The 25,769-nt window shown below is 37.6% G+C and overlaps 1 protein-coding gene across 1 annotated transcript in view; it reads right to left on the bottom strand.

Annotated features, from left to right (window-relative positions):
- Window positions 1-25,769, bottom strand: part of LOC145670267 (uncharacterized) — a 132,011-nt gene that overhangs the window by 62,105 nt on the left and 44,137 nt on the right. Inside the window, exon 3 of the mRNA XM_081738693.1 lies at window positions 7,621-7,776. Within this exon, the coding sequence (XP_081594819.1) occupies window positions 7,621-7,776 (156 nt within the window). The remainder of the gene's footprint in view (window positions 1-7,620; window positions 7,777-25,769) is intronic.

Here is a 25,769-nt window from a genome sequence, read left to right as displayed (position 1 = left end):
TGAAAAGCCTGTTTGGAGAAATCGTTGTCTGGTCGCGCTGTCTGTATGTTCGGCTTGCGCTCTTCATTTGTCACATGGTGATGCAGTGTGGATGGACTGCTTCAAATAAAGTTTGTTGATTCTTATAGTCAAGTGAAGGTGAGTTTACAAGTGGAAAAAATATGTTTGTGTGATAAAAATGTTTATTCATTGGCAAATGTACCAAGTTGCTGGTCAAGCAAATATGAAGAAAACATGGTGTGTAAATGCCCCTGGTGAGGAAGACGACGAATAAACTAAATATTAACCACCTAATAGTATTCCACGTGAAACCTGCGGATTCGTGGCCTGGAAGAGCTATAAACATGTGGTGAGTTAATTTAATATTATGCATATACATTTCAAATTGTCATAAATTTTTATGTTGTGTTGCATATGCTAATTGTTGCTGCGCATGAAAAAGATTTGGTTATAGTATGTTCCCGCGCACTGACGTCTCTGGCATGTAAAATTTGGGTGGGAGATCGAAGAAAGTGATTTAAATGGTACTACCTAGCCCAACCTGTTTATTAACTTCGATTCTATTTGTTACCTTTCTGCTTACCTTCACGGGCCCCCCAAGGTTATCAAGAATTCCGTTACAATCGTAGGGGCCGCGTTAGCTCAGTGGTAGATCGTTCACCTCTGGAGCTTGGGGTCCCAGGTTCGATTCCAGTTCCTGCCAAATGAACTTTTTTGTGGAAAAACACCGTGTGGGGGGTTCCTCGTGGTTCTTCCGTTTCCTCCCACTTTCTTCATTCCACCACTTCATTCATTACTCATCATCACCGTTTCATTTAGTATCACCGGTATAATCGTGGGATGTAAAAGTCAGTGGCGTAGCAGCTGCCCCCGCAACCCCCGCAGTGCGGGGGGGCCCCGAGGTATAGGGGCCCCCGAAGTCTTGCGATGAATAAAGATTTAAAGAAGTAGAACCTCAACATTACTTCTATCGGCTTTACAACTAGGGCCCCTTCTCTATACTTTGCAGGGGGGCCCGCAAAAGTGTGCTACGCCACTGGTAAAAGTCAAAGGTTTCATTTCATTTCATTTTTCGATAGCAATCGTTTCACAGCTTGAATATTATATTCCAAATAAATATGTTATTATTTATATGATACTCTGTCGTTAGTAAATAAAATAAATTTAAAAAATACTGAATATTTTGTACTTCAAAATAGTGGGGAACACGGGTATCCCTCGTCCCCCCGCCAGAGACGCCCGTGTTCTCGCACAATAGAACGTTGGTTTACTATCAAATAAACGCTCTCAGCTACGCCCGAACAAGACACGCAATAAGAATAAGTGGGTAAGACTACGACCCAAGGTACTAGATTTGGGTTAATTGCTGTGTCGCCGGACCAATTTAGGAAATTTACCGGGTCAATTGGAGAATTTGTTTAAGTTTGTGATTAAGAATGAGTGAAAGTAAGGTAATGGGAATAGTAAAAGTTAAGAAAGTGGTTGTTTTCGATGTAAGCTTCACTGTATGTGGAGGCGGATAACTATTTTGCGGACTATACACCTATTACGATATAGTGTCGCGAAAGTCAGAGTGGAAATGGTGCGCGTATGTCAACGGAATGACATATCATGTGTGAGTTGTATAGAACTATTAAAAAATAGGGGCGAGGTGGCTCAATGGTAGAGCTCTCACCTCCGGTGTTTGGGGTCCCTGGTTCGATCCCCTCTTGCGCCGTGTGGACTTTGTGGTGGACAAACACCGTGCTCGTGGGTTTTCTCGGGGTTCTCCCGTTTCTTCCCACTTTCTTCATTTCACTATTTCGTTCATTTCTCATCATCACCGTCTCCTTTAGCCTAACGGGCATATTCGTGGGACGTAAAACTTAAAGAATTCATTTCATTTTTTATTTTAAAAAAACGAGCGACAGATAAGAAACTGTAGTGCACAATTTTCTTCTTGAAATTGCAAAAGTTTACAAGCCTTAGTTTTGAAGGTAAGTGGTTTCTAACTCGACGGCAATGTATTTCTGAACAGTGCACGAAAGCTGTATTTTGTTTACAACTGAAGCGTTACTAATTTGAAACCATAACAAGTGGTATTGAAATATGTACGATTACCAAAGCTCACAGGTTTTGACTACCCTCGCTTACGCGTATACCCACCGTCACTGATGCACTTGCTCCCTTCGAATATCCCCCCTCGCGCTACCACGCGGGCCAACCAGCACCAGGGGCGGATCCAGGTGGCGATCGGGGCGATCAGTCCCGAAAAAGAGGAAACTTTCTTATTTTATTTATAAATAAAACCTATTCCAGAGTTTAGAGTTCTTAAAAGTATCTCTAAGTGGTAGTATTAGAACCCACCGCGCCCAGAAGTCCGTCCTGGATCCGCCCCTGACCAGCACAGGTTGGTTTGTGTTTTTTGCACTGTAGCTTTTATGCCCCTAACTTAATGTAACGTAACGTAATCTAATCCAACCAAATATAACCGATTGGAGTACGTTTGGGTACATTTTTTATCGATTTTCAAATTGGTCAGACTGCGATACATCAGTAATTCCCTAAATTTAGGTTAGGTTAGTTTGGATAATTTTTAGATTAAGAGCTCTGGCTTACTGCTAGAGGTGATAACTAATTTTGTCTTTTTGTGAATAGTTGCATAATAGAGTTAAAAGTGACCCGCAACGTTTTATTATGGAAAAAAAAACTTACTAAAGCGAGGCGGTATACAGGCTGCACCCCTATAATACAATCAAAAGAACGCTGTTTCCAAGCAGAAATCCGTACTGCAGGGGAAAAACGTCAGTGCGGTAATTGGTAGGCCCGGCTTGAATCTCTCCGCCACCACATACCTTTTATTACAATATTTTTATTTATAATTTTTACTTCATTCATTTTTATTTAAATTTCATTTTCCAGTCTGAGTGTGACCCTTGTACTTTAAAAAAATTAAAAAATCATTGACGTTTAAAATCCTTTTTCAAATAGTTGATGGGAAAACGACAGCCTGAAAAGTCCGTATTCCGACGGATTGCTGCGGCTTTTTTTCACTCGAAGAAAGCGTTTGCAACGAGCAAATTTTGAATGCATAGAACAGTGTTGTTCCTAGTAGTCTTGATAGTGAAAAATGTACTTTCAGGGGGAAAATGTACTGACTGTTAAAAGTTTTTCACGTTAGGGCCACAGACGTGATAATTTAAATGTTCTTAACGAGAATTATTAGCTGCTTATTTGTTATTTTTAGGTCGCTTTCAAGCATTTGTAAGTCATTCCCAGATACTTTCTATATGGCACTTAAATCGTACTGAGAATTGTAGAAATGTATTGCGTATCTACCGAGTGCAACATTACTGGTGGGAATCCGCCTTGATTTTCATTGCATTGCTATGCACCTTATGTGCTGTTTGCCGACTGCTCGGAAAGGCTACTTTCCAGCGGCAGCGGCGGCGCATTTTATGCACCTCTCCAGCTGTTTGCCGACTGCTCGAAAGGACCTCTTTTCGATGTCAGCTTCCCGATTCTCCCACAGGCGGCATTCGACCTCTTGCCGCGGTCAAAAAGTAGCTCTTTGCCGACTGGAAATCAACCCTTCAGGAAGGCAAAAGTTTCACCATCTTTTACAGTAGCTTTGCATAAGTCTGCCCCGTGCTATGATTTCTCGGCAAAAGCACAATTGCTAGTTCAGAAAGTATATAATACTTGCATGTCCCATTCAATTTCTTCTTTTGTAGCTTAGAGTGCTGCAAACAAGCAAAAAGGAAGCAATTTTATCCTGGGGCACACAAAAATTGCCAGTATTACACTTCAAGAACTTGCAAGGATGCTCCTTGTCGAGAAATCATAGCATGGGGAAAGACTTAGGCAAGACTAATGTAAAAGGTGATGAAAATTTTGCCTTCCTGTAGGGTTGATTTCCAGTCGGCGAAGGGCCACTTTTTGATGGCGGCAAGATGTCGGATTCCGCCTGTGGGAGAATCGGGAAGCCAACATCGAAAATAGGTTCTTTTGAGCACTCGGCAAACTGCCAGAAAGTAGCCTTTCAGAGCAGTCGGCAAACAGCCGGAAATGAGCTTTAAATGCGCCGGCGCCGCTGTCGAAAAGAGGCCTTGCCGAGTAGTCGGCAAACAGCCGTATAGGCCCAGAAAAGACGCCGTCAAATGGGGTTGGCAGAGGGTCGGAAAGAGGCCTTTTCGACTGTTTTGCCGACTCTGGCGGTCAGCAACAGTCGGCAAAGAGTATTTTTTTTTTTTTTTACGATTTTTGACCTCTTTTCGCCTCGGCAAAAGGTCGGCAACTTTAAACAAGTAGATCGTCGTGCCACCGCGGACGGGTGCCGGGTGCCTGCCACAGTCGACAGCGGCAATCTCTCTTGCCTACCGCGACTTCCTGATGAGGAACGATATTTATTGTTGTAGCAAGTATGGTGAACTATTTTTCTCGTTCTTGGATGACATCGTATGATCAAATTAATATCTGACGTCCTTCTGTTAAGGCTGGAAAGTAAAAGCTGGTCCAAATGTTTACTATTAAAAAATGTAAACATTAATTTAGTATAAAGTAGATTATGCATATATCTCTACTGTACAGAGTTATAATATGTAAAATGTTACCATTTTGCAATGACTCAAATAATTCTTTTAGTTTAAAACATCTCATTTTCTTGAAGAAATTTTGGAAATTGCACCAACTACATTGGAATTTGGAGAAAAAGTATTAATTTCTATCAGTGACATACACGGAATTTTGTCAAAAAAAAAAAAAAAAAAATGGAGTTCAAGATTTGAATCCATATCATTTCAGGACTAGGCACGGTTTCGTTTAATTTTATGGAGGTTAATGTTTATTTTATTTGGAAATACTTGTATATTGTTTAAGTAGGTGATTACAATACGGAAACTCTGCTTTGTGTGTGCAACTGATTTTAATAGTCGATAATATTATTTTAAATCATTGTGCATATATTTGAATATGAATATGAAATGAAATCTTTAAGTTTTACGTCCCACGGTTATGCCGGTTAGGCTAAAGGAGACGGTGATGATGAGAGATGAGTGAAATGGTGGAATGAAGAAAGTGGGAGGAAACGGGAGAACCCCGAGAAAATCTACGAGCACGGTGTTTGTCCACCACAAAGTCCACACAGTGCGAGCTGGGAGTATTTGCATATGTGTTTGTAATTATCTTTACAACTGTTTATTAAAGTAGTTCAAAGTTTGATGACATATTTATAAACGCGAGGTGTAATATGAGGCAAATACGAAAAATAATACTTTCAGGACTATTGTTCAGGTTTCTCGTGTTTGCATCCAAGACAAGGATATACATACTTAACTTAGTGATTTCGGAATCAAATCTACTTGAGAGCAGTTGTGAATTTACTTTATTTCGCTTTGCGCTGAATATGTAAAACTATTTAACATGGAAAAACCATGTAGATAGTTGTTACAAGGTGACGATTAATTAACTATATGAAATAAAACCGTCATAATTTCTGAACGGTTCTCGTGATGACGTCCAAACTGCGTGACTGAGCACAGGACATGATGGGAAATTCGTATGCGCATGCGCACGCAACGTGTTGATGTTGATGATCATTTGCAAGCGAAAATGTCACGGTACAGCGTGCAGGAGCGTATAGCACTTTTGATGGCTTATTATGCGAGCAATATAAGGTCCGATTGCGGCGCAAAGGAAGTTTTTCGCAATTTTCAGAGAACAGGTAATGTTTGTGAGGACAATGTTGGCAATGTCGGTCGACAAAGAAGTGTGAAAACGGTTGAAAACATCGTCAAGACACGCACTGTGTTTGAAACCAGCCCTCGGACATCGATCAGATGAGCTGCACAACAGGTGGGAATCAACCGGGAGACACTGCGACAAATTGTTGTTGAAGACCTGCATCTCTTCCCATACAAAATTCAAACCCATCTGCCATTAAGCCCAGTCATGATGGAACAACGGTTAGTTTTCGCCAACACTATTTTCCAGAGAATTGATGACCAGGAATTTTATGTAAATATGGTTTGGTTTAGCGATGAAGCCCACTTTCATTTGGATGGGTTCGTCAATAATCAAAATTGGCGCATTTGGGGACTGAGAATCCACATTTCGCAATGAAAAAGTCTATCCACACTGAACGTGTGACGGTGTGGTGTGCATTGTCCAGCCATGGAATAATCAGTACGATATTCCTTGACGGCACGGTGACTACTGCACGATATGTGACGGTTTTGTGAAATGATTTCATGTCCATTATCCTAAGTGACCCTCATTTCGACAAAATGTGGTTAATGCAAGACGGAGCTCGACCTCATCAGACCATGATAGTGTTTGATGTCCTGGAGAAGTATTTTGGGGACCGCATTGTGACTCTGGGGTACTGAGAGGCCACTGAAAGGGGATGGGCTTGGCTACCATATTCCCCGGATCCTGACCCATGTGACTCAATTTTGTGGGGCTGTGTTAAGGACAGCTGTACAGCAATAACCTCAATACCATTGGCGAGCTGGAAACTGCCATTCATCGACAGCATCAATGTTCCTATACTTCAGTGGGTCATGCAGAATTTTGGTATTCGTCTGCGTCACATCATCGCCAGAGATGGCAGACATATCGAACATGCCATAACCTAAATCTGAATGTTTGTAGTGCCGTTTACATGTGTAATAGTTTGTGTTCTAAGTAGTTTGTCACTATTTTCGGGCTTATTTCATATTGTTCTTGTCATCCTGTAATATATCATTGCGTCCGAATTAGGAGTAACAAATTTGTTTTGCATATAAAATCATTAACCATTGTACAACAACAAAAGCAAACATCAGATTTTTCTTTAGAAAATATTATGTGTAACGCGAATCCAATAAACCTTCAGTGTGAAAAATGTGTTTGGACTGAAAATCGAACTCATTTCTCTGGCTTATCTTACTAGTACACTGATTGAATTCAGCTACCATTTCAGTCGCAATTTTTTGCGTCAAATGTTCACCAATAATACATTTTATTGTAAATAAAACTACTATAAAGAAATTGTAATATTGTATATTTTGTTAATAAAACTACCTAGAATACTTTGGTCGCTTTAGTGCACCACACTTTGTTAGTTGCAACTTAACAATCAGACATTAATATTCCTTAATATTCTGAACATTATCCTCAGAATTTAAATTAAATGGGAGTAACTACATCTCTGAAAATGTTTTAGTACTAATAATCAAATTACAGGTAAATTAGTAAATTTGGCTTTGCTACGTAAAGTTAAAAATAGAATGTATTCTTTCAATGGTAAGAAAAACTTGTGATAAGAATTCTGTAATAATTCATACAAATAATATTTTTCGCTCTGTTGCATGTTTTAGGTAGCTGCTCAGATGATATATACCACATTACCACATGCTCTATATAGTACAGTAACCCGCTAATTTTTTTCATCTTGACGTAGAAATATCCGCTGTAAAAGCATCCAATACCCACAGTCCTATTATAATTGCTTTTGTAAATTGGTTTAAAATGACACTTCCCTTATTAGTTTCAAATATCTAAACGATGCCACCTGTTCCTAAGAGTTTCTTATTAGTTTTAAACATACCTAAGCAATTTAAAAGAAAGATAACTGCACAGTTGTAAGATAGAACAACTTACTGTGTACTTAGATGGTAAAGAGCAATGCCCGCCTTTTAGTTCGCTAAATCCATCGTCGTTAAACGGAGACACAGACGACGCCGTCAGGTCTTCTGATTTTCCAAGCTCAGACAAATTGCCAATAAGGTACATTTTGTACTTCTTGTCAAACACAGGCTGAAAAAAAAAGTTAGTAAAGAAAACTGGTTAATTTAAATTAGACTGCTTTACGAATTAAATTGAATACAAATCCTTTCATGATTACATGCACGTATTAAATCATAACTCCCCTATACTAATTACGTGTTGGTAATTTTGGCATAATGCACAAATATAGACGCACTCCACTTAAGTCAAACTCATTATCTCAAGTGGGACAACTAGTTATTTGTATACAATAGTGCGGGAGGTAAAACAAGAAAGTCATCTTCACAATTATCTATTTGAAAGTAAGTAAATACATAAAATCTTACATTATACTGTAATTATTTAAATAACAACAAAGGGAGTTCCGATAGTACATTAATACATATTGTTCTTTTCCCGAGCCCAACACCTGGCATCTTTCTCCTGCAAACAAATTTTAAATCTCTGGAGGCAGCAATTTGGGGACAGAGATCAAATGAATGTATGTTAACCTGGATTTAGCTGATGATTTGTTGCTTATTGTAAGTGATAAAAGTTCTTCACAAGCTAAAATAAATTTACTTTCGTTATTTTCTCCGTTTAAACCGCGAGTCACAGGGAAATCAATCAGAGCTGCGAGTTTGATATATCTATCGTACGTACAAAAATCCCTGTAATTGTCACTAATTAATGAAAAAGATAATAGAAGTATTCAAGACACAGATAAGAAGCTGCAGGCAGTAATTCGTTCTCAGTATTCTTGTAACATTAAAGAAAAAGATCTTCGTTCATTTATCTATTTATTTATTTAATCTTATTTTACATAGCAAAGTTAAGGCTAATCACGCCTTGACTCCCACTTGACCATGCAAACATCAGGATTATTATGATAATATCAAGTATTTGTAGAATAATAATTCAAAAGACATACATTAAATTGACAACAAAAATTATACTCGCAATCACCTACAATCATTTTAGTGCTGTTGCGAATTAAAATAAAAAAGTAAGCAACGTAATCTATTCCAGTCAGCTTAACCGAATATCGTAAGACAATTGGTGAGCAACCTGAATTACGACGTATTAATTCCAGTCCAGAAAGCCAGGAATAATGAGACATGGGTGACAATAAATTGACCATACATCATCCGATTGAACAAGCCCCATCTGGTAGTAATAGTTATTAATGAGTAGTGAGTAGGACTAGTTATTAATGAGTAGTGGGTAGGACTAGTTATTGATGAGTAGTGAGTAGGACTAGTTATTAATGAGTAGGGAGTAATATTTATTAATAGTTATTAATGAGTAGTGAGTAATAGTTATTACTAATACTAGTCAACAGGGAAAATGTAACTGGAATGAAATAAATTTTTGTTAACTATATTGACCACGCTGATAAGGAAAACGACAACCAAAAACTGGAATTAGCTCTCGTTTCCAAGTTAAAGGGGGTGGTGCATTGAATTATAATTAGTATATTTTATCAGGATTCATTGTCAATTCCTTCCTATATAGACTTCGAAATTCCGCTGATGGCAGACAAAGTTTTCTGTAAGCAATAATAGCTGTGTGTATTTTGTCGCTACTTTTAACCCGGTCTCGTAGCAACGAGGGGGTAAGGGGAAGAAGAAGGGAGGAGTGGTGCATGTTTCATTTAAGCGTGGTTTCATTCTGTTACAAGCTGATCCTTGGTTCGATCCCAGCTCGCTCCCAGTGAGTTTTGTGAGGGACAAACACCATGTGCGTAGGTTTTCTCAGGGTTCTTCCCTTTCCTGACACTTTCTTCATTCCACCATTTTCACTCATATCCCATCATCACCGTCCCTTTAAGCCTAGCCGGCATAATCGTGGGATGTAAAACTTAGATTTCATTTCATCTTCTTATACAAGTGTTTTTATCTGTTCGTGTGCTGGAAGAATGTTACTGAAGTGTAGTTAGTGTATGTGATCGTTGTAATTCCCTTCATTCAACATGCCTTGCAAATGCGTAAACAGTACTGACAATTTTTGTTATATTTGCGGACAGGCTACATTGAAATCGCGAAGGAGGACAATAATGCCATGTATTAGGAAGGCGGACATACTGTACTTGTAACACGATTGGATCGTGTTGAGTTCGGTTCCAGTTCGGGGCAGCCGTTCTAATGGCCTGCAGGGTCTAATTCTTGTTCGAGCTAACCGCTTTTGTGACTGGCAGAGTCTGATCCTTACCTGATCCCATTCGGGATAACCAAGTCTTATAACTCTGCTGGAAACAACTCCCGTTCAATACAGCTTACCTGTGGTGGATATTAGTAATTGGCATGAAGAAGGCATTCGCAATAAAAATGATAATACTACAATAGAGAGTGCGCAAACCTCCAAGTTGGATCGCGAACCAAAATACTATTTCATTGAGGTTGCGACTACGAGCACCCACCGTCATTACCACGCCCGCTGGTGATAGCGGAATGAGTACAAGTTACTAAACATAACATCCACCATTTTGGGTAGTGATTGTGCAGAGATGCTGTAAAGATAATTGCACATAAAGAAATAGATTGTATGTAAATTTTATTCAATTAACACAAGTTATGTATAATACTTACTTTTATGACATTACAACTTTTTGTTAGTGATTTTCATTTAACATGTACCAAAATACCATGAGCCCAAAATTTTATTAATGTAGAATTTATGCGATGAAATTATTATATATTTTTATTTTTTTTTTCTTTAAGAAAATGACGCACTACGAATGCCGGCTGAAATTTACATTACACGATGCACTAGCATTAAACACACGCTATTTTCGTATCACACTTGACTACACTATAAGTTGATGGATTTGGGGGGGGGGGGAATCATGTAGCTATTCTTCAAAAAAAAAGAAGGATTCCTTGGTGCTTCTTGTTGATCGTCGAACAGTTATTATTTAGGTTCCATGATAGTTATTACTCTTTAGTTGTGAGTGCAATTCGTCCTTTTACCTGTGTTGGTTCCTTACTCATCCCTCGTGGATTTCATACATTCACATATTATACGCTATTTTAGCACGCAAACGTTGATTTTTATGTTAATTTTATGTTTATCATTTGCGTAGGTTTATCTTGTTTTTTCCATAGTCGAATTTACAAAATCGTGATCGATTGCGAAGAAAAACTTAGATATTATTCACAGCCGCCACAAAATAGAGCAATCTAGACCACCATAACTGCTTAGCACACCTTCGCGGCTTTTTTACCTCAGCGTCAGTATGTTTGCGCCGAGCACACCAGAAAAGATTTTACAAATGTTCATAGTAAATATTCTTTATCAGAAATACGCATATTAAAGGGCGTAAAATAAGTTCACCATTAAAACAAAATAATTGAAATGTTGAAAACAATAAAAATAAGTCTAGATGATGTTTGAATTCGACGAACTATGTTTTGCATCATTTTAACCAGATTACACCTCCTTTGTTCAGTGAACAGGAAGCACGAGTCATCACTCACAGGATTGCCAACTTACAAAAAGATAAAACTAGAGCACAATTTGCGTCGACGAACAGAACATGGAGCCTCATTCCAATTCAGCCAAGAGAAACTGGGAAATTTAAAATGGAATGGGAGTGAGGGGGGCCACACGCTCACAAATGGCGTGCGCCACGGACGATGATCTTCTTTGAAGATTATCAGAACCCTGGGACCTTGGGTTTCCTCTTCTTAGAGTTATTTTTCCGGTTATTATTCCTCTTCTTTCTTCCATTATTAACATTTGATCCATTATGGTTCATTAACACTTTACACAAACGTAGATGGGCTTTTTATTTTATGGGCTATATACTTTAAATGGGCTCTCCTTTTGTATGTGTAACTATAAGATTACATTTGTTTTCATAATACAATATTTCAATATAAGTTGAATAATATTGATTATCTATTATATTTTCATTTTATATTATATCCTATTCATATTCTATTTATTAACATCAAACCAATATATTTCTTACATTTTTTTTCTCATTTTTTTTTTTTTTTTTTTTTTGTAAGTATCTGACTCGTGTTTTTACATCTTACACTAAATATTCTTATCGTACTAAACACATGAAATTTTCAATATTTTGAGAAAAATGACACATGAAATGCAAAAATAACCTTTTTCATCAATATATGCTTCCTTATAACTAATTCTCAAAATAACTCCTAATAATGTAATATTTCCATTCTTCAAACCTTTAAAATACAACATTTAAACAGCACTATTAATTAGTTAGTTAACTTCAAACACAATGCAATAATACAGTAACACGAATATATGAAATGAAATCTTTCATTCGTAAACAAATTTTTAAAACATATTACATATTAAGAACTTTATTTCACACAATATTGAGTAATATACGTTTTGTCGAGATTTAATAAAATTTATCGGCGCCTTAAAGATTCACAGCTAAATTTTTACAACGTAATAATTCAGTTATGACTCTCTCTGATCACTCGACGGGATCTGCCTGGCTAAATTTCGAAGGAACCTACCCACAATGAATAATCTGTTCTGCCACCCCGAGAAGAGGCCGAATTAAAGAATACAAGGTTAAAAACTTAAAATAATAAAGAATGGGATTTACCAAAATAGCTTACTCCGAGCATTAAAAACATGTTACATTACCCAATACACATAAAGGGGGGGGGACCTCATCTCCATGACTTGGCATATTTCTTTGCTGGTTTTTCCATTGCTTTGGAAAAGAAATATCAACGGCCATCTGGAAGTCGCATAGCGGGTCACAGATGCCTGCATATATCATATGAAACGACTTTTTTTTTTTTTTTTTTACATTCCTTGTACTTGTTCATTTAGTGTCACATAAGGATTCTGTAGATTTACTAACGCAAATTCCAATACATCAGATGAACACAAATTTTTACAGTACAGAAAATTCAAATACTTATCAATACCCAACAATTTCTCCAAGATTTTATGTATTCGTTGGTTATTACTTCTGGATTGAACACTTTGAGATAAACATACTGGTGTTGTAGTTAATGCATTGCAAAGAACAGTTTCAACACTGCTTTCTAGATCTGAATTCTTAAATTCGCTTGAAATTACATCATGGTATTTCTCAGAACTATGTTTTACTGCGAGATTTAACCAAATTTTACGAGTTTGTTTCGTAGGTTTCCACACCTTAAGTCTATCCACTGAATGTGAACCAATTGATTTACCAGTTAAAGGATCTAACAATTTACCAATCTTCTCAATTTCTAATTTTCATACGGTTCAAAAGGAAATATTTAATTTTGTATTCATCTTTTTTTTTTTTTTTTTTTTTTGTAATATTCAAGAATCTTAAACATTGCTACGGTCAAATTTTCAAAATGTACACCATCCCGTTTTTCTCGCAAGCATGTTTTTATCCAATTCCTACTCTTGGTTTTTCAAGTACAACAAGAATTTTGAATTTTATTCCAAAACGTTTAATAAACACATTTTCGTAATTGCCTGTGTGTTTTTTGCAACAAATATTTACTTTAATAATCACTGGCTTTCCATACGCGTGTGATTTTTCACTGTCAGTAGCAACAACAAATCGTATATTGACAGAAATTTTGACTTTCGACTTACCACATTGCTTCACTAACATGCAATTTTCACATATTTCGTAATTATGTTTACTGCACTTATTTTCTTTCAAAATTTTGTTACGGGAAATTCTCTGCCCAATTTTGTATGAAATATTGAATTTGCTTTTATGATCAACCCAGTTGTTCATTTTCCCTGTGTGCTTACGCGTAGGTGCTGTTACTGAATGCTCGTGCCACCTAGCACAAGTTCGTTGGACTAACCTAACTTTTGCCTTTTTCTCGCGTTTGTTTTGAATTTTCGACGCCTGGCTACGACACGGTTTTTTCACCTGATTTCTACATGTTTCTCGGACACCATCATGATTTTTAACAACTAACTTCTGCATATTTTTTCCTTTCGCATTGACTTTTGGCTTTTTGAACAACTTACAAGATTTACTAGATTTCAACTTTTCATTTCGCTTTTCACTTACATTTTCTGATTGTGCTTTCTCTGAAGTGACTACATTGCTTTTTTCACTAAAATTAGCTACCATGGAGTTACCTTTGCGCTGACATTGGGTTTTCTTAAAATTCCTACGGACAAATTTTGACATTCTTTCAAAAGATCGCAATATTCTGTGCATGCCTTTTATTTTTAGTTTCAATTTACACAACTTTCGTTTCTTATCGGACGTGTGCTTACTACGCTGTGACCAATATTTGTACTTTCTAACGGTTTTGCTCAAAATGTACTGCAACTTACTAAAATTATTTCGACAACTTTCAACTTGTTTGTGCCATGATATTCCACTAACATTATTCTCATTGATGTTACTAGTGCCTGAACTGATTTCATCATTCATTACACATATTTGGGTGCATAGAAAACAATAAAACCTTATGCGCTTGAAATTTACAACATACATATTTATCACCACCAAGTGAGAACTGTTACCACTGTTTTCCTTCTTGTCAATCTGAACCCTAACTATGTTCACGAAGTACGAACATATGTCATTACTTGGAATACATGCAAACTTATCTGTTTGTGACGTGCTTTGGACGCATCCTAGCTCCATTAAATTCAACATATGACTAATGAGTAAAGAGCGCATTCTCTTGCCTCCATTCATTAATATTACTACATTAGTACAATTACACGCACAAAACCTATCAGTGCATTTTCCTCCGTAACATGTCAAATATTTTATGTTCAACGCATCTACTTTCTGTTTAAACTTCGAACGAACACTAGGCCTACATGACGTAACAGTTTGGCTAACTAAACCTTTACATTTGTATGATACTGGCTGACTACTTTTTTCTATACCATTGCAAGCGCTAACAAAAACTAACTCATTTACTGCCTTTTGGCACCCTTGTTCTACATCTGCACAACTAGCCTTTTCAATTGGAGCTTCAACTGATTCAATTTTTTCAAGTGCTTGGACCCCCTTTTCTTCACTTTTACCCCAGATTTCTTTCTTTACAACTTCTATTTGTGCCTGGAGTTTATCGTTAACGTGCTTTACAGTTGTTTCATTAACTTCCACATATTTACTTCCCAAAGATTTACCAAAATTATCTATTGTGCTTTCTAAAGATTTCCATACGTTACCTTGTTTACCGACTTTTCCTATTTTGTTTTCTAAAGATTCATTTATTTCAACTATTTTTCCTTCCAAAGATTTATTAACTTTTTCAACTTTATTTTCTAAAGATTCACGTAAATTTTGTATTTCGCCTTTAATGGCGTCCAACAACTTGGCATTGCTTTCATCCATTTTGTACCATACATAAAATTTCTAAATACGAGTCAGATACTTTATACCTTTACGTTTCTACACATAAATCACTACTTTTTACATGTACGGTGAAGGAGTTCTGTTCCTGTTTCGGAGCGCCATTTTTGTAACACGAATGGATCGTGTTGAGTTCGGTTCCAGTTCGGGGCAGCCGTTCTAATGGCCTGCAGGGTCTAATTCTTGTTCGAGCTAACCGCTTTTGTGACTGGCAGAGTCTGATCCTTACCTGATCCCATTCGGGATAACCAAGTCTTATAACTCTGCTGGAAACAACTCCCGTTCAATACAGCTTACCTGTGGTGGATATTAGTAATTGGCATGAAGAAGGCATTCGCAATAAAAATGATAATACTACAATAGAGAGTGCGCAAACCTCCAAGTTGGATCGCGAACCAAAATACTATTTCATTGAGGTTGCGACTACGAGCACCCACCGTCATTACCACGCCCGCTGGTGATAGCGGAATGAGTACAAGTTACTAAACATAACATCCACCATTTTGGGTAGTGATTGTGCAGAGATGCTGTAAAGATAATTGCACATAAAGAAATAGATTGTATGTAAATTTTATTCAATTAACACAAGTTATGTATAATACTTACTTTTATGACATTACAACTTTTTGTTAGTGATTTTCATTTAACATGTACCAAAATACCATGAGCCCAAAATTTTATTAATGTAGAATTTATGCGATGAAATTATTATATATTTTTATTTTTTTTTTCTTTAAGAAAATGACGCACTACGAATGCCGGCTGAAATTTACATTACACGATGCACTAGCATTAAACACACGCTATTTTCGTATCACACTTGACTACACTATAAGTTGATGGATTTGGGGGGGGGGGAAATGATGTAGCTATTCTTCAAAAAAAAGAACGATTCCTTGGTGCTTCTTGTTGATCGTCGAACAGTTATTATTTAGGTTCCATGATAGTTATTACTCTTTAGTTGTGAGTGCAATTCGTCCTTTTACCTGTGTTGGTTCCTTACTCATCCCTCGTCGATTTCATACATTCACATATTATACGCTATTTTAGCACGCAAACGTTGATTTTTATGTTAATTTTATGTTTATCATTTGCGTAGGTTTATCTTGTTTTTTCCATAGTCGAATTTACAAAATCGTGATCGATTGCGAAGAAAAACTTAGATATTATTCACAGCCGCCACAAAATAGAGCAATCTAGACCACCATAACTGCTTAGCACACCTTCGCGGCTTTTTTACCTCAGCGTCAGTATGTTTGCGCCGAGCACACCAGAAAAGATTTTACAAATGTTCATAGTAAATATTCTTTATCAGAAATACGCATATTAAAGGGCGTAAAATAAGTTCACCATTAAAACAAAATAATTGAAATGTTGAAAACAATAAAAATAAGTCTAGATGATGTTTGAATTCGACGAACTATGTTTTGCATCATTTTAACCAGATTACGCCTCCTTTGTTCAGTGAACAGGAAGCACGAGTCATCACTCACAGGATTGCCAACTTACAAAAAGATAAAACTAGAGCACAATTTGCGTCGACGAACAGAACATGGAGCCTCATTCCAATTCAGCCAAGAGAAACTGGGAAATTTAAAATGGAATGGGAGTGAGGGGGGCCACACGCTCACATACTTTGGCTGTGAAATCGAGGACCAGGACAAGCCCTGAGCTCCTCAGGTATGTTGCATATCTTGTGTCTCGAATCTTCATTCGTCGTTGAATCGTAGAAGATTTTTCATGGGCTTGGCTATACCCACGATCTGGGGAGAACCATCAAACAATGTGAATGATTACTCCTTTTGTATAACTTTATTAACACATGGTATTTTCAAGAAGAAAAGATCTTCCCTGACATATCTTGACAACTGTGGTGCTGTAAACGTCAAGCACGGGGAACGCTTCCAGCAGCAAATTTCGGACATGGAAATTAGATACCAGGGAAAGTGGAGTCATCAATGTTAGCCGATTACTGCTGGACACTACTTAGGGAATCACCAGCAGAAAACTACAAACGCCATTCAAAGTGGTTGCGGCTTCAGTGGCCTTCCTCCGAGAGAGAACAACAAGGTAAATACATACATAAGCCTATATACAGCAATAACCTAAAGTTATCGTAACTTCAAAACGAGAGCTAATCTTGCATTTTCATCAACATTTGCATTATCAGCACACCCGAAAACATAAAGATTGGCTGTTTTCATGCCAGTTACAGAAAAAAAAGTAAAATTTGTTGGCTAGTGTAAGTAGTGAGTAATAGTCATTAATAGCAATTAGTGAGTAATGAGTAATAGTAATTAATGAGTAGGACAAGCAAGTGTAATCTAATAGGCCTACCTATCTTGTAACTGTAAGTAATTGCATAAGTATTTCAATGATGTCAACTAAAGACAACTGAAAATAATGGATGCGTGGTCAGTTCTAAGGCAATATTTTTGTTCTGCACAGACCTGTAGGATATATTTTATGGATGGTATAAAATGCCACATAATGCATCATACATATAGGGGCTGGACAAAAGAATCTAAAAACACTTCATACAGGACACGTAAGTTTGGTTGGCCTTCCACTGTACAACACGTGTTGAGGTTGCCGATCTTTTTTTTTTTTTTTGCTTTCAATGTGTCATGTGGACCTTCCTCTTCCGTCAGCAGTAACCAGTTCACCTGTGAGTGACGTGGTGTGAAAGTGGTGCGGTAAAATGGGCGACCTGACAGGCTTCCAAAGAGGCATGATCGTTGGTGCCTGTCTGAATGGAGCTTCAGTGGCAACAGTGGCGAGCATTGTGGGGGTATCGAAAGACACTATGTCCAATGTCACGAGGGCATACACAATTCATGGGCAAACGACGTCTGCAAATCACAACAGTGGTCGAAAGACAATCCTGTCAGACCGGAGGGCATTAAAACGGATTGTAGCAGCTAATAAGAAGACCACTGCAATGAAAATTACGTCTGAACTCAATTCCGGCCTACAGAACCCGGTTTCATCGAAAACAGTGCGACGGGAACTTCATAAAATGAAAATTAATGGCAGGACCGCTATCGTCAAACCCCTGGTCACAACAGTAAATGCGAAGAGGCGTGTCCAGTAGTGCAAGGACCACAAGGTGTGGACTCATGAACAGTGGAAACACGTAATGTGGTCAGATGAATTGACCTTCACCTTGTTTCCAACAACCGGTAGTTTTTACGTATGGAGAACACCGTCCCAGGCCTATGATACAGACTGTCTGCTCCCAACTGTAAAGCATGGGGGTGGTTCTGTTACAGTGTGGGCAGTGATATAATGGTTTTCTGCAGGTCTCATCATAGCCCTGCATGGAATGATGAATGCTAAGGCTTATGAGGCCATTTTGGGGACCGGGTTCTACCCATGGCTCAAATATTGTTCCCTGATGCTGATGGCATCTACCAAGATGATTTGGCACCCTGTCACGCTGCAAAAACGGTGAAATCATGGTTTGAGGAGCATGACCAGGGGCTATCACATCTCCCCTGGGTCCCACAATCACCAGATCTGAACATTATTGAGCCACTGTGGTCTGAGTTAGAAAGGCGTGTTCGGTCTCATTACCCTCCACCAGTATCCCTTACGGACCTGGAGCATGTTTTGGAGGTTCATTGGTACAAAATTTCACACACCACACCACGATTCAGGAGCTGTATACGTCCATTCTACGTCGGAGCCAAGCTCTTTGGACGCAAAAGGAGGCCCCATACCATACTAGGTATGATTTTCAAGCTTTTGCAAACGTTTTAGATTTTTTTGTGCACCCCCGTATATGCATATGCTGCTCGAAAAAATCCTCTGACCTGGCCACCACTTGTGAAAACCACACGCCATAATAATGCAATCGCAATTAAGTATATATTTTACATATATGTCTTCATTCCGATTTGTCGTCGGATTTTTCGAGTCATCCCTTATATATATATATGAGTATAGTGTCCCCTTTAATGAGTTTCTATCTACGCTACTGATTCAATGTAATGGTATGGTTTACAGTTTCACCCATTATGACATTTTAGTTGTAGGAGATGTCAATCATTTTCAATTGAATTCATGTCTAGGGATTGTTTAAGATATAGCAGTTTAAAATAATTTTGTCTATTCCAGCAAGCAGTTAGTTTTCCCTCATGACATGTTGCCATATCAACCATCTGCATTCCTTACCGAGAGAGTTCGTCTGTTCCAAAGGGCTTAGCAATTTGTCTTGCAATATTCCCATGTATTTTGCTGCATTGATATGTCTTTACGAAAAAAACTTAGATAACTACGACCATCTTTCCTAATTGCACGCTTCATTATTATTCCTTTTATTAATTTGGAAAATCATTTTAGTCGAACTATAACTATTTTTTAAATGGATACTAAAGTAGTTAGAGTTGTAAATATTGAAGTATTCATTCCATATTCTAAACCATTTTTCTCTTTCTTTAAAGTTTAGTAAGTGTCACTGTATTGCGAGCAGTGATTATAATTAGAAATAATGTAAGTAAAAGCCTAATAGTCACCGCAAGAAAGAAATCACATCACTAGGAAGTACTTTCGGAGAACATCGTTTCCACCGTTTTCATCGTCAACCTAGGCACACTTCGAAAAGGATTTATACAGGAAAGAAATTATGGATAGGTAAAAATGCTGAACAAGAATTTTAAAAATATGCGAAGTAAAAAATCTTCTTGTCTCTAGAAATAGACATATATCAATAGTAATCCATTTGTCACTGTTCACTGTTGTTTACTGTTTTTCTTTTTTCATTACTTCCCAGACGGTGGTAATGAGTAGCAAAAGTACTGCTCCAGACGGCACCCACATCGGTCAACAACAATGCCGAAAAAGAGAAATGAATTGGTGTCCCTCTAGTCCCACGTATTTCGGCAAAAATTAAGAAGGCATTGCATAAATATAACATTAAGGTCTCCGAAGTTCCTCGCAAATCTATAGAATTTTTTTTTTTACAAATTTTAAATAATCTTTTTACTGATCCCCAATATATATTTTTTTACTGATCTATCGGGTTAAATGTCAATGTGATCAAACATATATAGATCAAACAAAAAGAAATATTTGTACCAGAATCGCTGAGCACATTCACATGTTCCAAATCTCGTAACTTACAACAGTTATCTGGATTGGCATCACATCTCAAAGAAAATAAGCACAACATTACTAATTCATGTTTGATCGAAGAAACAAAAACAACAACTGAACCGAAAATTAAAGAAGCTTATTACATTCATAAGGAGAAACCGGCACTAAATTCAGATAAAGGTGACATAAATGCCATTTGGAGCAGTGTTTTCGCTACTCACTTTTGCCGTCTAGAAGGTAATGGAGAAAGGAAAACAGTAAGCAACAGTAAACAGTGACAAGTGAATTACTATAAGTGTACAAGTTTGTAAACAGAACGCTGCAGCGTAGCTGTTGCGCACCTAATCCTACATTTCCCCACTCCCTTCTCCGCGACAATGATGTTTTGCAGTGTTGCAATCTGCAGGGAGCGGAATGGTCTGAGGATTTTCTACGACATTTGAGTGTAAATGCTGTATATTGACTGTTTTAAATTGTTAATGCATTTTAATATTTTCTCTTTGAATATTAAAAGAATTAAGTACGATTAGGGGAAATAATTAAGTATTTCTTACCAACGTAATATATGAATTAAAACCGTTGGAAAAGTTCGAAATTAATTTTAATGAAAAATAAATAAACGATAGAACAGAACTCACCTTCTAAATGTTTTCCATTTCTCCTTCAGTTTCACTCTCCCACTCATCTGAGTCTGTATCGGCCGATGAATCTGAGTCTGAATCGGTTTCACCAAATCTAATTATCAGTTCATCTACACGCTCATCCATAAGTCCGTCTCTTTCAAAGTAAGAATCTTCAATTTTTTTCACATGTTCACAACATTTTACCCATTTCTGTGGTGAATATTCATTAAATAACTTTCCCAGTAATTCTTTCTTTGCATCCAGTGAATCGGAAATGCATTGTCTCGCTTTGGTCTTGATTTCCCCCCACACAAGTTCAATAGGATTTAAGTCTGCGTGGTAAGGTGGAAGTCTTATTATAGTGTGCCCCGCGTTTATAAATTTCTTGTCAATCGCGTATTGTTTCACATAAGGTACACTTTGAATTCTTAAGAACAGTTGTCTTTTGTTCATTCTCCACAATGTTTTTACTCTATTCTCCGCTTCAATTTCGGTTTCGTTTATAGGTTTGTCTGTCGTTGATAGCCACTGTATCATGTCGCTTTTAAGTGAAGACATAGTTGGTCCAGGAGCGTCATTTCAGACTTCGCTTGAGGGGGGCAAGAGCACCACCGACATGAGACTTTCACGTTTTATACTAGTATATTAGTAGACAATCTATTAAAGTATATGTATTCCTCAAACTCTTGGGGGGGGGCAATTGCCCCCTCCTGCCCTCCCCAAATGACGCCCCTGAGTTGGTCTTTTATTGATTTGAACATTGTGATAACTGGCATTATCAACGACAACAACGCTGTTTTCGGAAAGATTAGGAAGTAGTTTTTCATCGATCCATTTTGAAAAATTTCTACTGTTCATGTCATCATGATAATCTCCACTTTTTTGCTTAGATTTGAACATTAATAAAGCATTATCAACAAACCCAAATTCCCCTCCTGCATGGACAATAATAAGACGTGGCCCTTTTCCAACAGTTTCTGTTACACCTATTTCACTCTCACTTTGCCAACACGCCGGTACTGAATGTGATGCGTGAATGTAGGTTTCATCAACATATACAATTGGCCTACCTTGTTTTCTGTATTCACGCAGGTCCCTTAAATATCGTGCACGCCACTCAGCAATGTTCGGATTTTCAATCAAAATCTTTCTCCTTGACTGACATTTTCTCCACCTAAACCCTATAGACCTTAAAAGACACCTTAAATACTCACTGCTACAATCTAATATGCCGTCCTCTCTTATAGCTTTAGTTAGTTTTCGTAATGTTGGAACTACTTTCTTTACTGTGTAAAATTCATGAATTTTTCGCCTAATTGCACCTTTAGCAAAATCATCTGTTTGTATTCGCTTTTTCCTTGGATTCTTTTTACCTGTCGGTGTAGAGAAATTCAGCTCACCTTTCGCCAGCGACTGTTTTCCTTCTTTTAAAACTTGAGAAACCATCCATTTAGATACTCCCGTGGCGGCGCTTGTGGATTCGACAACATTATACTTAAGTTTATATAACTCTTTTTGATTTTGCAAATACGTTGCAACATTGAAAACAATTTCTCTGGCTTGCCCTCTAAGAGGTTTTCCAGAGCACATTGTGGATTTGGACGGACCCGACATGATTTGATTTTCACAGTCAATAATCACGTAATGCGCCTCACACACTCACTACTGCTCAAAAACGCAAACACATGAAAGAAAGACACTACTTCAAAAACAGAGAAACACCTCCGAGAACAACAACTTCTTCGACACGAATCAATCGGGTAGATGGGTGCCACACAAATGTCAGCAGTTTTAACAGATCACTGATTCCTCGCCTGAACTTCGATAATGTGCTTTTCTTTACGCTGACCTTTCTCAACCCTTAAGTGTGGTCATTGAACCGAAGCACACATTTTGTCTTTGACAGGGCGGAGCACCCTTGATCTATTTAGGAGCTGGATTTTTTTTTCTGTCACAATGCCGCCCAATGTATTACCAACTGGTCCATTTCTGTTTCAAAGATATAGACTATTCGGCAATGACATCCTGAAGGCAGGTCGCGGAAGGATTGTTGGGGGAGAAATGAAGAGTTCGTTACTTTTGTATTTTGTGTATATGGTGAGATTATGGAAAGAATGCCGCCGTCTTTAGTCGCATTGCCGCACCGTATTGTCGCAAATTATTGGTTTAATAAATTGGAAAAATTCTCTTGCCGGTTGTACCAATGAAAAAATAATAACAAAAAGAGAAATTTTCCCTTCAGAAGGCGTGAAGGGATCGCCTCGTTGGAAAGCGTCACTGCTTACAGTGTATCCATGAGGTAGTCTGCACGGGCCCGGCCCGTGAATTAATAATATGAGGCTCGACCAGTGTTCGGCCGCATTTCATTATTCTTTTGTTTTGTATTTTGCAACACTGGATAATTTATAGTGCTTTATAAGTGTCAACGTGGCGTGTGTGACTGCATAGTGTGTAGTTGCTTATGTATAGCAATTAGTGTATTTAGTTGTTTGTTTACAATATAATAAATAGTATATTGTGCAACGAACTTTGTGTTCAAAATAATACAGTCCACGAACATTAAAGTGGTCCTCCGGGCCGGATTTTGTTCCAGTTGTGCATGTGCGTGGTTTGCGAACTTGTGGCGCAGTATCTTCATTTTGTAGTGCATTGTCAAAGTGGTGCAGAATTATAACAATGGAAGAACTCATAGGTAAGAAAACTGTCTTGAAACGTGAAGTGACAAGGTTAATACATAAAGTGAACGAGAATAAAGACAAGCCTAACTTCAGTATCAAGCTGTACACTGAACGTGCTACGCAATTACATGGCGATTGCACAGAGCTCATTACAAAGTTCATTTCTGTGGGTGGTGAAAGTGGGTTTGCAACATATGACGGAGAATTTAATGAAGTGCAAAATAAGTTGGACTCTGTCTTAGAAATTTTGTACAATATGCAGTCACCTAATACTGAACAGGTAAATACATCTAATAAACAGTGCACAGATGTAAAGTTGCCAGACTTAGAACTTCCTACATTTTGTGGTAGAGTGCAAGATTGGCTATCGTTTCGTGACTTATTTGTTGCTGCTGTTCATAATAACAATCGGTTAGGAAATGCTCAAAGGTTGCAGTATTTGAAGACAGCTGTATCAGGAGAACCTGCTGTATTGTTGCAATCTATTTCCATATCTGATGATAACTATAAAGTAGCATGGGAGTTACTTAAATCAAGATATGAAGACGTGAGGGAGCTAGCAAATCATATTTTGAGCAAGTTGATTACTCAACCAGCTGTGAAGAATGAGTCATCAGGTGAGTTACGAAGATTGGTTGACAATAGTGTTCAGTGTGTGTGTGAACTTAAATCCTTGGGCCTTCCAGTGGAACATTGGGATGTGATTTTAATTTACCATGTGGGTGAGAAGCTAGATAAGAACACCAGAAAACAATGGGAGCTTTCATTGAAGAAAAACGAACAACCAACTTTCGACCAGCTGAAAGAGTTCATATTACAACGTGCCAAAGCGTTAGCTGCAGTGAGTGCAAGGTCACCAGCAGACACGTCTGCTTTAAAAACAAACAAAAAAGGCAACACGTTAGTGCATCATTCAAGTCCAATTGTGTCGTGTATCATGTGTAAAAATAACCACAAGCTATATAAGTGTCAAAAGTTCATAAATATGTCAGTGAATGATAGGCATAGTTTTGTGAAAAAGAATTCGCTTTGTTTCAATTGTTTGACCTTAAATGGTTCCGTAAATAAGTGTAATGTGAAGCAGGGTTGCCACACTTGCAACAAAAAACATCATACTTTATTGCATTTTGAAAAGAAGGATAAAGTAGATCAAGTAAATTGTTCTCATTCTATAAATCAAAAACTAATTCCTCAGGTGTTGTTGTCCACCGCTGTCATAAATATCAAAGATAATGCAAATAAGTTGATACAATTTCGTGCACTTATCGACTGTGGTAGTGAATTATCGTTTGTAACTGAACGTTGCGTCCAGAAATTACGCATAAACAAAGAGAAAATAAACATGAGCATATCAGGTGTTACTGGTTCTAACGTTGGAAATTCTCATGCAATAGTTGATTTGTGTTTTCAGTCATTGTACAGTAATAATAATATTCATACTAAAGCAATAGTAGTCCCAAGAATCACAAGTAACTTACCCAGAGTAACTATTACAAATATAGGTAATTGGGAAATTGTGAAACAAGTAAACTTAGCTGATCCACAGTTTAATAAAAGCGGCCCTATTGATGTGTTATTAGGTGCTGATGTTTTCCCATTATTGTTGCTCAGTGGGAGACACGTAGGTACGAATGGAGCTCCGTCTGCCATTGAAACGGTGTTAGGTTGGGTATTGTGTGGTCAGATTAACTTAACGAATAATACATCAAGTGTTCAGTCATATTTTGTTTCTGTTGATCTCAATAAAACATTGCAAAGATTCTGGGAAGTAGAGGAGTTGCCAACTGTACAACATTTATCCGTTGAAGAGCAAAAATGTGAGCAGTATTTTGCTGAAACTTACAAACGTGATGTTGATGGTAAATACATTGTAAAATTGCCTTTTAAAGAAAATGTTGAGCCTCTAGGGGTATCACGGGACACAGCAGTAAAGCGATTATGCCAGATGGAACGTAAGTCACAGAAAGATCCTGATTTATGTAAACAATATTGTGATTTCATGAAGGAGTACTTAGACTTAGGTCACATGGAAAAAATTCCTGATGTAGAACTTGATAAGCTTGTATCTGAATCTTATTATCTGCCGCATCATTGTGTCTTAAATGAAAGTAGTTCTACCACTAAATTGCGGGTTGTATTTGATGGTAGTGCTAAAACTAGCAGTGGAGTATCTCTCAATGACAACTTAATGGTAGGTCCAAAATTACAAGATGATATTATCCCATTAATATTAAGGTTCAGAACTCATCCAATTGCATTGTGTGCTGATATAGCAAAAATGTACAGACAAGTTAAGGTAGATCAAACTGA

This window comes from Thermobia domestica, chromosome 14, assembly GCF_964235325.1.
Source record: "Thermobia domestica chromosome 14, izTheDome1.hap1.1, whole genome shotgun sequence".
Lineage (NCBI taxonomy): Eukaryota > Metazoa > Arthropoda > Insecta > Zygentoma > Lepismatidae > Thermobia > Thermobia domestica.
This window is presented reverse-complemented; position numbering and strand designations above follow the sequence as displayed.